Genomic DNA, 16400 nt, shown 5'->3' with positions numbered 1-16400 from the left:
TCAAGAAACTCCCTGAAAAAGTACAAGAACAAATCCGCACAGACACACCCCTGGAACCCCGACCTGGGGTATTCTATCTGCTACCCAAGATCCATAAACCTGGATCCATAAATCCTGGGCGCCCCATCATCTCAGGCATTGGCACCCTGACAGCAGGATTGTCTGGCTATGTAGACCCCCTCCTCAGGCCCTACGCTACCAGCACTCCCAGCTATCTTTGAGACACCACTGACTTCCTGAGGAAACTACAATCCATCAGTGATCTTCCTGAAAACACCATCCTGGCCACTATGGATGTAGAAGCCCTCTACACCAACGTTCCACACAAAGATGGACTACAAGCCGTCAAGAACACTATCCCCGATAATGTCACGGCAAATCTGGTGGCTGGACTTTGTCCTTACCCATAACTATTTTACATTTGGGGACAATGTATACCTTCAGATCAGCGGCACTGCTATGGGTACCCGCATGGCCCCACAGTATGCCAACATTTTTATGGCTGATTTAGAACAACGCTTCCTCAGCTCTCGTCCCCTAATGCCCCTACTCTACTTGCACTATACTGATGACATCTTCATCATCTGGACCCATGGAAAAGAAGCCCTTGAGGAATTCCACCATGATTTCAACAATTTCCATCCAACCATCAACCTCAGCCTGGACCAGTCCACACAAGAGATCCACTTCCTGGACACTACAGTGCTAATAAGCGATGGTCACATAAACACCTCCCTATACCGGAAACCTACTGTCCACTATTCCTACCTACATGCCTCCAGCTTTCACCCAGACCACACCACACGATCCATTGTCTAAAGCCAAGCTCTACGATACAACCGCATTTGCTCCAACCCCTCAGAGAGAGACAAACATCTACAAGAGCTCTATCAAGCGTTCTTACAACTACAATACCCACCTGCTGAAGTGAAGAAACAAATTGACAGAGCCAGAAGAGTACCCAGAAGTCACCTACTACAGGACAGGCCCAACAAAGAAAATAACAGAACACCACTAGCTGTCACCTTCAGCCCCCAACTAAAACCTCTCCAACACATTATGAAGGATCTACAACCTATCCTGAAGGACGACGCATCACTCTCACAAATCTTGGGAGACAGGCTAGTCCTTGCCTACAGACAGCCCCCCAACCTGAAGCAAATACTCACCAGCAGCCACACACCACACAACAGAACCACTAACCCAGGAACCTATCCTTGAAACAAAGCCCGTTGCCAACTGTACCCACATATCTATTCAGGGGACACCATCATAGGGCCTAATCACATCAGCCACACTATCAGAGGCTCTTTCACCTGCACATCTACCAATGTGATATATGCCATCATGTGCCAGCAATGCCCCTCTGCCATGTACATTGGTCAAACTGGACAGTCTCTACGTAAAAGAATAAATGGACACCAATCACATGTCAAGAATTATAACAAAAAGAAAAGGAGTACTTGTGGCACCTTAGAGACTAACCAATTTATTTGAGCATAAGCTTTCGTGAGCTACAGCTCACTTCATCGGATGCATACTGTGGAAACTGCAGAAGACATTATATACACAGAGACCATGAAACAATACCTCCTCCCACCCCACTCTCCTGCTGGTAATAGCTTATCTAAAGTGATCACTCTCCTTACAATGTATATGATAATCAAGGTGGGCCATTTCCAGCATAAATCCAAGTTTAACCAGAACGTCTGGGGGTGGGGGGGGAAAGGAGGGGGAGGAAAAAACAAGGGGAAATAGGCTACCTTGCATAATGACTTAGCCACTCCCAGTCTCTATTTAAGCCTAAATTAATAGTATCCAATTTGCAAATGAATTCCAATTCAGCAGTTTCTCGCTGGAGTCTGGATTTGAAGTTTTTTTGTTGTAAGATAGCAACCTTCATGTCTGTAATTCCGTGACCAGAGAGATTGAAGTGTTCTCCGACTGGTTTATGAATGTTATAATTCTTGACATCTGATTTGTATCCATTTATTCCTTTACGTAGAGACTGTCCAGTTTGCCCTATGTACATGGCAGAGGGGCATTGCTGGCACATGATGGCATATATCACATTGGTAGATGTGCAGGTGAAAGAGCCTCTGATAGTGTGGCTGATGTGATTAGGCCCTATGATGGTGTCCCCTGAATAGATATGTGGGCACAGTTGGCAACAGGCTTTGTTTCAAGGATAGGTTCCTGGGTTAGTGGTTCTGTTGTGTGGTGTGTGGTTGCTGGTGAGTATTTGCTTCAGGTTGGGGGGCTGTCTGTAGGCAAGGACTAGCCTGTCTCCCAAGATTTGTGAGAGTGATGGGTCGTCCTTCAGGATAGGTTGTAGATCCTTCATAATGCGTTGGAGAGGTTTTAGTTGGGGGCTGAAGGTGACAGCTAGTGGCGTTCTGTTATTTTCTTTGTTGGGCCTGTCCTGTAGTAGGTGACTTCTGGGTACTCTTCTGGCTCTGTCAATTTGTTTCTTAACTTCAGCAGGTGGGTATTGTAGTTGTAAGAATGCTTGATAGAGATCTTGTAGGTGTTTGTCTCTCTCTGAGGGGTTGGAGCAAATGCAGTTGTATCGTAGAGCTTGGCTGTAGACAATGGATCGTGTGGTGTGGTCTGGGTGAAAGCTGGAGGCATGTAGGTAGGAATAGTGGACAGTAGGTTTCCGGTATAGGGAGGTGTTTATGTGACCATCGCTTATTAGCACTGTAGTGTCCAGGAAGTGGATCTCTTGTGTGGACTGGTCCAGGCTGAGGTTGATGGTTGGATGGAAATTGTTGAAATCATGGTGGAATTCCTCAAGGGCTTCTTTTCCATGGGTCCAGATGATGAAGATGTCATCAGTATAGTGCAAGTAGAGTAGGGGCATTAGGGAATGAGAGCTGAGGAAGCGTTGTTCTAAGTCAGCTATAAAAATGTTGGCATACTGTGGGGCCATGCGGGTACCCATAGCAGTGCCGCTGATCTGAAGGCATACATTGTCCCCAAATGTAAAATAGTTATGGGTAAGGACAAAGTCACAAAGTTCAGCCACCATATTTGCCGTGACATTATCGGGGATAGTGTTCCTGATGGCTTGTAGTCCATCTGTGTGTGGAATGTTGGTGTAGAGGGCTTCTACATAGTGGCATCCTGGCCACTATGGAGGTCGCTATCTTACAACAAAAAAACTTCAAATCCAGACTCCAGCGAGAAACTGCTGAATTGGAATTCATTTGCAAATTGGATACTATTAATATAGGCTTAAATAGAGACTGGGAGTGGCTAAGTCATTATGCAAGGTAGCCTATTTCCCCTTGTTTTTTCCTCCCCCCCTCCCCCCCAGACGTTCTGGTTAAACTTGGATTTATGCTGGAAATGGCCCACCTTGATTATCATACACATTGTAAGGAGAGTGATCACTTTAGATAAGCTATTATCAGCAGGAGAGTGGGGTGGGAGGAGGTATTGTTTCATGGTCTCTGTGTATATAATGTCTTCTGCAGTTTCCACAGTATGCATCCGATGAAGTGAGCTGTAGCTCACGAAAGCTTATGCTTAAATAAATTGGTTAGTCTCTAAGGTGCCACAAGTACTCCTTTTCTTTCTTCAATATAGCAACACTCTTCATCTGCCAAGAAAGTTCTGTCTTGTGGGTGTCACACAGGTTCCATCCTCTCCCCCTTTTTATTTGGGGTGACAACAGATCTCAGTGGCAGGAAGAAAGTGGGGTCAGCTGTTATGGTGCTCCCTGTTTAACCAGGGAGGCATGTATAGGGGAAAAATCAGATTGAATTTGGTACAAATAGCATGCCTTTCCATGACAAGCCTGTGATTTCCAGTGAAGCCTCAACTATATAGTACTAAAATATTATTTGTATTAATAAGAATATTTTCTATCTACACTATGATGAGAAAACTGCAAAGCCCTTGAAGTTATTTATTATTAGATGCAGAAATTTAGAAGAGAAGACTAAACCAAGTCTTATATTTAGATCTACAATATGATTTCATTTTTGGGCTGATCATAAAGAGAACTGTTAACTATTCTGTGACGGGTTGGATCACAGAAACCCCCTGGGAGTTGCCACCTGATATGCCAAGACTACTTCTGCCCCTGCTTTCCTGCCCTGTCAGCTTAGGACTTCAGTGTCCTGCCTAGTTTGAGCCAGACCCACTAGCCTGCTGCAAACCCAGACCCAGGTCTGAACCACGTTCCCTAACAGCTGTCGGCTTAACTGAAAGCAATTTAAGAAGTGTTCCTGCCTTTAACACTCAGATGCCCAACTCCCAATGGGGTCCAAACCCCAAATAAATCCATTTTACCCTGTATAAAGCTTATACAGGGTAAAATCATAAATTATTCACCCTCTATAACACTGATAGAAAGGTATTCACAGATGTTTGCACCTCCCCCTCCCCAGGTATTAATACATACTCTGTGTTAATTAATAAGTAAAAAGTGATTTTATTAAATACAGAAAGTAGGATTTAAGTGGTTCTAAATAGTAACTGACAGAACAAAGTGAATTACCAAGCAAAATAAAATAAAACACGCAAGTCTAAGTCTAGTATAGTCAGAAAACTAAATACAGATAAAATCTCACCCTTAGAGATGTTTCAATACATTTCTTTCACAGACTGGACACCTTCCTAGTCTGGGCACAATCCTTTCCCCTGGTACAGCCCTTGTTCCAGCTCAGGCGGTAGCTAGGGATTCCTCATGATGGCTGCCCCTTTGTTCTGTTCCACCCACTTATAGATCTTTTGCATAAGGCGGGAATCCTTTGTCCCTCTGGGTTCTCATCCCTCCTTCTCAATGGAAAAACACCAGGTTAAAGATGGATTTCAGTTCAGGTGACATGATCACATGTCACTGTTAGACCCCAAGCCTTCATTCCTCCCAGCCTGACTCACAGGAAGGCCTGCAAGCAAACAGAGCCATCCACAGTCAATTGTCCTGGTTGATGGGAGCCATTAAGATTCCAAACCATCATTAATGGCCCACGCTTTGCATAACTACAATAGGACCTCAGAGTTATATTTCATATTTGTAGTTTCAGATACAAGAGTGATACATTTATACAAATAGGATGACCACACTCAGTAGATTATAAGCTTTGTAATGATACCTTACAAGAGACCTTTTGCATGAAGCATATTCCGGTTACATTATATTCACACTCATTAGCATATTTTTATAAAATCATTTAGAGCGCAACATCACATATTCACATACTTTTTGATCAACCTCAGCAAAATAATTCAATGCAAGAAGTCTGTGAAATGTCTAATTTTCACATCACACACGTGCAACAGGAACAGATCTATTAGAATTTTTTAAGGTAGTTTGCATGCTGAAAATTACCTAGCAGGAAATTATCTAGTTTAAGCTCCACTTTATTATAATTAGTCTTGTGATATTTGTCTCAAAGTGAGGCTCTTTTAGAGGGAGACAAAGGATAATTAGGCACTAGCCCGGCTGAGACTGTGAAGAGGGTGTAATATCACAAAGTCATATGCTTACCAGCATTCATTTCTTTAAACTTCTGTCTGAGCTCCAGTGGCGTCAGGCGGTATTGATCCAGTCCATCATTCCATTTTATTTTCTCTAACACAAGAAGATCACCACCAGCCAACCAATCCCCACTTTCCATCACTATCTACGAATCATAAACATACACACACACACATATATTAGTCACGGGATATCTGCTAAATACTAAAACATTTGTATTCATTTTCTCTTTCATTAAATGCCTCCACAGTACAACTATCAGTGACTTACCGAGTGGCTCCATCTAATCTAAGTGTTTCTCTCCTTGAAATGCAAGGCTAGAGGGGACCTTGTCAGGTCATCTAGGCTGAGGTAGGACCAAGTATCCTGACAAGTGATTGTCTAACCAGTTCTTAAAAACCTCCAGAATGATGGGGATTCCACCACCTCCCTTTGACGTTTAGTTCAGTGTTTAACTATCCATATAGTTAGAAAGTTTTTCCTAATATCTAACCTAAATCTCCCTTGCTGCAGAGTAAGTCTATTATATCTTGTCCTACCTTGAGTGGAGATGGAAAACAATTGAATACGTCCTCTTTATAACAACTCTAAACATATTTAAAGGCTATCAGGTCCCCCTCTTCTCTGCCCCTAAACCAAGACTTCTTTTCTCAAGACTAAACATGTCCAGTTTTTTTAACCTTTCCTCAGAGGTCAGGTTTTCTAAACTTTTTACCATTTTTGTTGCTCTCCTCTGGACTCTCTCCAATTTGTCCACATCTTTCTTAAAGTGTGGAGCCCAGACTGGACACAGTAGTGCAGGTGAGGCCTCACCAGGACTGAGCAGAGCAGGACAATAACTGCCTGTGCCTTACATACAACACTCTTGTTAACAGAATTCAGAATATTAGCCTTTTTTACAATTGCATCACATTGTTGGCTCATATTCAATTTGTAATTCTCTTCAACCCCCAGATCTTTTTCAGCAGTACTACTGCCTAGCCTGTTATTTACTATTCTGTAGTTGTGCATTTGATTTTTCCTTCCAAGTGAAGTACTTTGCACTTGTCTTTCCCGAGGCCTGGTCTACACTAGGAAGTTAGGTTGGTATAACTACGTTGCTCAGGGGTGTGAAAAAGCCACACCCCTGAGCAATGCAGTTAAATCAGCCTAATCCCCAGTTTAGACAGTGCTAGGTCGATGGGAGAATTCTCCCATCATACTAGCTACCACCTCTTGGAGAAGTACATTATCTATACCGACGGGAGAACCCCTCCTGTCAGAGTAGGCAGCATCTTCACTGAAGCTCTACAGTGGTGCAGATGCAGTGGTACAGGTGTGTTGGCTGCAGTGTTTTCAGTATAGACAAGCGCTAAATTTCATCTTCTTGATTTCAGACCAATTTTCCAATTTGTCAAAGTTGTTTTGAATTCTAATCCTGTCCTCCAAAGTGCTTACAACCCCTCCCAGTTTGGTGTAATCTGTGGATTTCATAACATACTCTACACTTCATTATCCAAGCCATTAATGGAAATACAGTAACTCCTCATTTAACGTTATAGTTATGTTCCTGAAAAATGCAACTTTAAGCGAAACAATGTTAAGCGAATCCAATTTCCCCATAAGAATTAATGTAAATGGGGGGGGGGAGTTAGGTTCCAGGGAAATTTTTTTTTTGCCAGACAAAAGACTACACACACACACAGTGTATAAGTTTTAAACAAGCAATTTAATACTGTACACAGCGATGATGATTGTGAAGCTTGGTTGAGGTGGTGGGGTCAGAGGGTGGGATATTTCCCAGGGAATGCCTTACTGCTAAATGATGAACTAGCAATTGGCTGAGCCCTCAAGGGTTAACTCGTTTTTAATGTTGCCTCACACTCTTCAAAGCAGCACGAATGGAGGGAGGGGAGACAGCATGGCAGAGACAGAGACACACCCTGTGTGTGAGAGAGAGATGCGCATTTTCCCTTTAAGTACGCAGACACCACTCTTAAGTACACTACCTTGTTAAGTTAATCAGCAAGCTGAGACCGCAGCAGCTGCTGCCAGGAAGCTCCCTCCATCCTGAGCCCTGTCGTGTCCCCGTCCCCCCCGCTCTACGGATATGGGATAAGCGGGGTACAGGAGCAGAAGGGAGGGGGACACCCTGACATTAGCCCCCCTCTCCTCCCCACCAGCAAGCAGGAGGCTCTGGAGAGCAGCTCCAAGGCAGAGGGCAGGAGCAGCACATGGCAGTGTGGGGGAGGGACAGCTGCTGTACAGGGAACTTAGGGGGGCTGTCGATCCACCCTGGTTCCAAGCCCTCACCAGCTAGCTGCAACGGGCTGCTCTTCCTGCAAGCAGTGGACAAAGCAGGCGGTTGCTAAACGACATTATAAGGGATCATTGCACAACTTTAAACGAGCATGTTCTCTAATTGATCAGCAACATAACAACTTTAACTGGGACTACTTTAAGTGAGGAGTTACTGTATAGAATAGTACCAGACCCAAGACAGACCCCTGAGGGACCCCACTAGATAGGTCCCCCAGTTTTACAGCAAGTCATTGATAACTGTTTTTTACTTATGGTCTTTCAACCAGTTACGCGCTCACCTTATAATCATTTCAACTAGACCACATTCCCCTAGTTTGCTCATGAGAATGGTATGTGGGACTGTGTCAAAAGTCTTACTAAAATAAAAATATATCATGTCTACAGCTTCCCCTGATCCATAGACCAGTAACCCTGTCAAAGACGGAAATAGGTTGGTTTGGCATGATTTGTTCTTGACAAATCCATGCTGGCTCTTCCTTACAACCTTATAATCCTCCAGGTGCTTACAAATTGATTAATAATTTGTTTCAGTATCTTTCCGGATATTGAAGTTAGGCTGCCTGGTTAATAATTCCGGAATCTCTTTGTTCCCCTTTTTAACAATAGGTACAATGTTTGTCCTTCTCCAGTTGTCTGGGTCCTGCATCATCCTCCATGAGTGTGCAAAGATAATATTAAATAGTTACAGTATTGCTTCAGCTAGTTCAGGGGCGGGCAAATGTTTTGGCCTGAGGGCTGCATCGGGTTTCTGAAATTGTATGGAGGGCCAGTTAGGGGAGGCTTTGCCTCCCCAAACAACCAGGCATGGCCTGACCTGTGCCCCCCAATCTGACCCCTCCTGCTTCTCACTCCCGACAGCCCCGCCCCGGGGATCCCTGCCCCATCCAGCCCCCACTCTGTGTCCCCTGACTGCCCAATGCCAGCCCATCCAAACCCCCCTCTCCTTCCTGACTGCCCCCCTGGGAACCCTGCCACATCCAACCACCCCTTCTCCCTGTCCCCTGACTGCCCCTCCCAAGACCCCGTCTCCTGACTGCGCCCCCATCCAACCCCGTTCCCTGCCCTCTGACTACCCCGACCCCTACCCACACCCCTGATCACCCCCCCCCGAACTCCCCTGCCCTCTATCCAACGCCCCCTGCCCCCTTACCGCGCTGCCTGGAGCACTGGTGGCTGGCGGCGCAGCTGCACCAGGACAGGCAGCTGCACCGCGCAGCACAGAGCACTGGGTCAGGCCGTGGCTCTTCAGCTGCACTGCCCCAGGAGCTCGCAGCCCCGCCACCCAGAGCATTGTGCTGGCGGTACAGTGAGCTGAAGTTGTGGGGGAGGAGGAACAGCGGGGGAGGGGCTGGGCAGGACGGTTCCCCGGGCCGGATGTGGCCCGCAGGCTGTAGTTTGCCCACCTCTGAGCTAGTTCCTTAAGTATCCTAGGAGAATTTCATCATGCCCTGCTGATTTGAATGCATCTATCTAAATGTCCTTGTGGACCTACACTTCCCCTCATTTTTCTCTTGCTCAAATTGTATTTATAGATCCTCTTCTTATCACCTTATGTCCTTTGCTTGGTGTAACTCATTTTGTGCCTTAGCCCTTCTGATTTTGTCCCTACATGCTTGTGCTATTCTTTTGTACTCCTCCTCAGCAATTTGTTTATGTCTCCACTTTTTGTAGGATTGCTTTTTTATTTTCTGATCATTAAACAGCTCCTGATAGAGCCATATTGACCTCTTACTATTCTTCCTATCTTTCCTTTGCATTGGGATAGTTAGCTGCTGTGCCTGTAATATGGTCTCTTTAAGAAACTGTCAGCTCTTCGGAATTCCTTTTTCCCTTAGATTTTCTTTGCATGGCAACATACCTACCAGTTCAGTTCAAGTATGCTTTTTGAAGTCCATTGTCTTTATTCTGCTGCTCTTACTCTTTCCTTAGATCATGAAATCTATCATTTCCTCATCACTTTCACCCAAATACTGGATGATACTTTCAAAAACATTTTATTTAGGCATGATTCTGCTTATATATTTAATCTTCCTTGTTTTTGTGTTTTAATTACTGGATACATTTTCTTTTGGAAAAGTCAGGATGTAAAACACTACGTAAATGTAACAGACAAGGTTAAATGCACCTCAGGCTCCATGCAACCTGATGGTAGAAAGTCTGCCAGGAGAGGAAACAAGCAGCAATAAAAAGTAGAAACAAACAGTCTTCCTTCTTCTGTGTGGGGAATTGTAGTGCTCCGGCAAAGTTCAAGTAGCACACAGCACTAGCTGAGGAGGGGCTGTTGCAAGGGTGACCCAAAATGTTTCCATTCAGTGGGTCCTTTCAATAACTCCTGCCAATGGGACGCCTGTGGAGTTCCTGGCAGACTTTAGAGTTCAAAATGTGACCTATATAGCACTCTGAAGTTAACTCAAAAGACGAACAACAGTATCAGTCAACTCCGGTAAGTGCCACTGAAGCAGCTTTGAAATGCCTAGGAATTGTGCTGTATTGTAGTCTTTCATCTAGCATGTATTTGTCTGGTATCTTGTCGTTCTTTTAACAAATGCCACCCAACTGGCATAGCTCCACTGGGCCCAATTACAGCTATACTGATTTACATCAGCCGATGTTCTGGATCTTGGCCTTCACACTGCATGTTTTGTTTCTCTTTTCTGCATTAAATGCCCAGTATTCATGGGGTTCTTTTCTTCCTGGCGATTTCACAGTGGTCCCCACAGCCACTGGCATTGTTACACCAATTCCCACAAATAAAAAAAACATAGCACTATCAGATCAAAACACCTTATTGTTTTCATTATGCATAAGCAGAACTGACATGACTGCTGGTTTTGAAAGTAGACAGTCAGTCAAAGTTGGCTACTCATTTTAAGCAAAGACACTAACTAATATGTACCACATACTAATGAAAATTATAATTTGTGTTTTTGTTCAGAGGAGGTGGGTAAAGATAAGATGCAGAAAATTTTAAAAAATCCCAACATTCTTCTATGATTAGTAGAAAGAAGTAAAAAGCACCATTCAAAGTTCATTTTAATTATGTTTTGTTTCATGCCTCAATTCTAGCTCTCAGCCAGTGATTTGCCATGCTAGAATGTTGAATAGCATCACAGAGAAAACCAAAACACTGATTCATGGAAATTTAGGGAGTGAAAGTATTAGATCAATGTGAACATGTTTTAGCTAAAAAACAAAACAAAAACAAAAAAACCCCCAGCAACTGTACTTATGTATATAATGAGCTTTTGTAGAAAACTCTCCAGCTTTTTTGTGGTGTTCTATATCCACATATCCCTCTATATGTGTTGTATATCCCTCCCCATGCATTTGATTTTGAGTTCCATGAGGTTGATGGAATAAATTGCTCTCTCGTTAACCAACAAACATGATGTTCAGGGACCATTTACACATCAAGAAATCAATTTGCCTTTGCGATCCTAAAGCAATCTTTTCCAGCGAATGGTTCCTTGCATTTTACTTTGAGTACAGAAAACACCATGTATATTCCTAATAGGAAACATACTATTCCATGCTCTCTACTTTACAGGTTGCCTTAGTTTTTAATTCCTGAAGACTTATTATTGCAAACAGGGAAATTACTAACACACTTACTTTGATATGTGGGTGCTTCACACAGGTTGTCCCCCACACACGCGCACAGCGTTCCTCCTTCCTATGTTCATAGAACTCTGGGTTTCTGAGGATTGCTACCCTTTGGCCATTATACTGAAGTGCAAATGCAGAGCAGCCATCCAGCCGTTTCTTATCTTCCGTAGCAACAGGGAGCACAATGGGAATGCTCAGGTTAATAACGCCATCTGTGATGAGAACACCACCATATTTTAATATACTTAAAATGGCTAAAGCATCACACACACACACACACACACACACACGGCTCTTATGAAAATGTTCTGAAAGAGGAAGTCTTAACCCAGGACTGAATGAATGATCATAGATGCTGGATCAATTGGTCTAATGACCTCATTCAATTACTCACATGACCATACTGATTTTACTCTGGGGTTAGGTTTTTTCTCCTTGTTTTTGCTTGGAAATAGACCTATTGTTTGCTTATAAGAATTAAAATTCATAAGAAAGAATCATTCAACAATTTATCAGTTGTAACTGTGACAGTGATTACGTGGCAATCTAAGACAAATTTTCAATATTCTGCTGATTTAGCATCCTGGAGATTTTTCATGTGATGATTTTAATACTATGTGGATTTTGCCATTCTTCATTTCATTTTTTATAAAATGGTTTATCATTCATCTATATGTAGCAGTTGTAGATTAGCTTCAAGCACAATCAGGTACTTAAAATGTAGTCGTGTGTGATCCAACCAGGTAAATTTCCCTTTGTTTAAATCTTCCTGACTGAAACATGCTTTCACAAATTATTCAGAGGCATGTTTAAAAAGTCAAAAGTGCAACCTCAGATCAGGTCTATTTATTTAAATAATACCAACCAATACTCAGAGATCAATTAGTAAAGCCAATGTAGTAACAAAACATGGAATAATTTCTTAAATAAATCATTTTGGTTTATGGTTTTCCAGCTTTAATTACAATACACAGAACAGTCACTTTTGATATCATATAACTATGCAAGTTGTATTTGCATATTAGTATTCTCATGAACCTAGTTAACAGCGTATTGGAGGTCTGGTATTATGTATAACTGGTTGGATCATAAACAACTTGGTGCCAGTTCCAGTAACCGAATTTAGATTTTATTTTTCTATGGCATTTTATATAATTTATGTTAATCTCTAATTGTAATTATTTCCATAGTATCTGGAAAACAATTAAATACATACTAACTAGAGCTACCAAGTCTACCCTTTCCTAGGGGAATAAAAATGTAATTAAACACCTATGTTTTTAACTTCCCCAAAAATAACTTTTACAGTAATAGATTCAGGAACTAAATCAATCTGACACTTCAAACAGCTATTGCATAATTTTTAGTTTGGATATTTCCTTGCATTGTCAAGGCAATTTTTTTCTCTTTTGCTGTCAACTAAATGTTACTCTGAATGGTTCAGTGCTATTTATTTAATTTGCTACCTGTTCTCATAACACTTATTTCACCCCAAAACTGTTGAATGTGTATAGTTTCTCCATAATGAAATCGTCAGAAAAAAAAATATATATATATATACACACACACACACACACACACACGGTAAGACATTCAGGTAAGACAAACTGTGTGCCAGCTGCATGCATTCAAAAGAATTCATTAGTAGAACTGATTGAAAAGTGGAGGGGGTTAGTTTTGCATTAAAAAAAACAACAAACATTTTCAGCTGAAAACTTGTTTTTTCCAACAAAAAACTCCGTTTTCCACAGAAAGCAGACACTTGTCACAAAAAAATTCATTTAGCTGAAAACCCAATTTTCTGTCAAAGAACTTTTGACAGAAAATTTTTATTCAGCCCCTATTAGTCATGGTATTTTCTGACTCTATCCTAATAATTTTGGAGCACACTACTTCTCATCTCTAAAGGGGAGAACAGTACCACTCAATAAATCTGTGTGGCACGGATTTAATTAATATATATCTTATTAATATACCTTTTGAGCCGTTTGAAGGTAAATAAAATGAAATTAGATATTTATACATGTTTGGAATGTCTCTCTTATGCTACCACACGTGACTTCTTGTTTCACAGGAGAGGTTAAATACTTTACAAGGCACCTCAGTATACCCTACAGAAACAGGGGAACATATTTAAGACGGGGGTTTTGTACATAGCCAAATTACTAAAATGTAAGTGTGACTTATTACTGAGAGGTTATGGGACTCAAAATGTATTATTAGTAAAAACTGGTAACACGAACTTGGACAGGTAAGTGCCAATGCTTCTACTGCTCACTTTATTCTGATTGCATCCTTCAAGACATAACTATTTTTTGGTCAGTCCTAGGCTGAGGGTTCAAACTCTATGCTAATCAGGCAGGATGACTTGCCTGCCTTTTTTTGAAAGTCCAGTCCCAAACGTTTATTTAGGAACATAATGGTGTCCACTGCCTCTGCGCCTAACCACTTTACATCACTAAATACAACCACTAATAAAGAAATAAGGGCTTTGCAATGAAAGAAAGTCAGAGAACCCCACTTCCTTCTCTCGAAATGTTAGTCAAAAGCCAGCCCAACAGATACACAGTGACCACCAAACTCAGATCACCAGGGACAGCAGACGCCAGTGGCATGGGACTGCAACTGAAAATACCTTTGCTGCCTGTTTTGGAGAAGTTAACACACATAATGAAAAAAGCAAGTGCTGCGATAAGTGGGTCCCAGGCCAGTTAGGGCTCTACACGTAGTGACCAACAGTATGAAACACGAAAAAAAAACCAAAACAAAACAAGACATTCAGTACAAGCAACAGAGCACTGGTGCTGTGAACTCATCATGGGGCATCCCACTCAAGTGATGAGCCACTGCAATCTGATCCAAATGGTGCTTCATGGTGATATTCAAGTGTAGCAACAAAACAGTAGTTTAACCTGGAAGTTACAGAGGTGTGGATTATTGCGGTGAGGTCTGCATCAGAGGGAAAGAGTTACAGCCACCAGGCCAGCAGTTGTCAAAAGGCGCTTGGTGCCACTAGAGCCACCTGGGAATCCAAAAGCAGGGATTACAGCAATGTGATCTTTAGACTACAAACTGTATTGACAAAGCTACACTTGCCCTGTTCCCAGCTTCAACACTTTTGTCTCATGAGGTTGAACATAAATATTGATGAGACCAAATTAGCTTATCAGGCACTGGGATCAGCAAAAGGACCACAGTTGTGGATTTGATGAACAGGAGACATGGTTTTGAGGGTCACCTGCATGTTAGCAATGCTGCATGTCAAAATGTTGGTGGTACGTAAACGTCGAACAGGAGTGGTGACAATGCTGAACTCCACAGAGGGAAGCTTTTACAGTGGAAGAGTTAATATTAATTAGCCCCCTTTTTACTCTGTCAGGATCTGATTTTTCATTCCTTATTTACTTTGAGCAGTACCTTACTCTGGGAGTAATCTCAGTCAGTGAAAGTGAGTTATTACTCTACATGAGCATTTGGGGCCTCAAAGACGAAAGATCAAATTCAATATCTCCAGCCGTTCTTTCAAGCTTCCAAAAGCAAGTCAACAAAACCGTATGGTCAGTTATGTCAACAGCTGCTAAAAGATCTAACAAAATCAACACAGACATCTTAACTGCAAGCATGGTTAGGAAGTGACTCTACTAAACCCATATCTAAAATCAGGGACAGGACCATCTACTGTTCCCAGGCCAAGATGTAACTCTAGTTCCTTCACCACCATCTCTTTGATTACCTTCTCCAAAACCAAGGAAGGTTAACCTTTCAGTATATTGCTAATGAGAGATTAAATTTCAGGTCCATGGTTTCGCTTTTAAGCCTTAAGAAAGAAGACCTAAAAATATCATCTGAAAACATATACAGGCTTCTGTTTCCAATGTACAGGTCTTCTTTCCTACAGGGGACTACAAACTCAATCTGGCAATATCCTTAGGCATTGGCCTTGATATTGCATTTATATTTAATTGAGTACAATTGAACAAGGAAAGTTTACATAATGGTATTCAAATATTTGAACTGCCAGTTAATGGAATCCGTGCCTGTGGCATTGGGAGCCCTTTCATAATAAAATAGACTGTCAGTTCATATTCTTCCACACAGTTAAATGCATCCACTTGCCATTCTCAAGGTTCTTTATAAAGCTACTTTATAAAGTTACTCAGGTGCCACATTCATCAAGAGAGAGGAATTAAAACAAACATTAAGTGTAGATTAATCTTTGGTATATAATTGACAACTATCATATTTCATTTAAATGTTTCAAACAATTTTTAAGTCCGTTTGGAAGTTTTAAAACAAAAAAATGTTGGAAGCAGGAAATCATACCATCACTCAGGGTGCCAAAATGGATAGCTTGCAAATATTCTGTCTCACGCATAAATCCTTTCAGTGGTGTGGCCCAGCCTTCACTCAGGACTTGGACCCACTGTAGATCCAACTGAAAAAAAAGAATCAGATATTACTTGTATTTCCAGATAATGCTTCAAAGATAGAACTGAAGGCTAAAGAAATCTAAGAACAATCTTGTACATAAGTGCTACCACTTTCTTTAATATAGTACATTTATAAACATCTTTCATTCAGAAGGATTCCCAAAGTGTTTTTTCTTGTTAAGATTGTTAAGCAGAAATCTTCACCTCCCTTACATCCCTGCACCTTAAATGATGCTGCTAACATTTGCACCTGTACTCCACTTGAAGTCACAAAAGGAATGGGTCCAATTTTGCAGAGACAAAAATGCATCCAATGTAAGACACCAAGCTGAGCCCAGATGAAAATTTTGGCCACAGTATTTACTGAAGTTTCATGTTGCACATAGGCCATAGCACAAACACAACAAGTTGTATGGTCTGATAAAGGCTATTCACAAATATTTGTCCATTGGGTAAATTCCTTAAAATAATCTCTCAGTTATATTTCAGTATAAAAATAAGTCTTAGTAGAGAGGGCTATTACAGACAACCAATTTTTCTATTTTATTTGAAAGACTGTAAGAGTATTGGCT

At 41.7% G+C, this 16400-nt stretch overlaps 1 protein-coding gene across 1 annotated transcript in view; it reads right to left on the bottom strand.

Annotated features, from left to right (window-relative positions):
• PAPSS2 (3'-phosphoadenosine 5'-phosphosulfate synthase 2) overlaps positions 1-16400 on the bottom strand; it is an 88948-nt gene that overhangs the window by 10532 nt on the left and 62016 nt on the right. The window contains exons 7-9 of the mRNA XM_073353745.2: positions 15722-15833; positions 11405-11610; positions 5501-5636 (exon numbers count right to left, since the gene is read on the bottom strand). Of these exons, the coding sequence (XP_073209846.2) occupies positions 5501-5636; positions 11405-11610; positions 15722-15833 (454 nt within the window). The remainder of the gene's footprint in view (positions 1-5500; positions 5637-11404; positions 11611-15721; positions 15834-16400) is intronic.

Source organism: Lepidochelys kempii, chromosome 7 (genome assembly GCF_965140285.1).
Source record: "Lepidochelys kempii isolate rLepKem1 chromosome 7, rLepKem1.hap1, whole genome shotgun sequence".
NCBI classification, from domain to species: domain Eukaryota; kingdom Metazoa; phylum Chordata; order Testudines; family Cheloniidae; genus Lepidochelys; species Lepidochelys kempii.
This window is presented reverse-complemented; position numbering and strand designations above follow the sequence as displayed.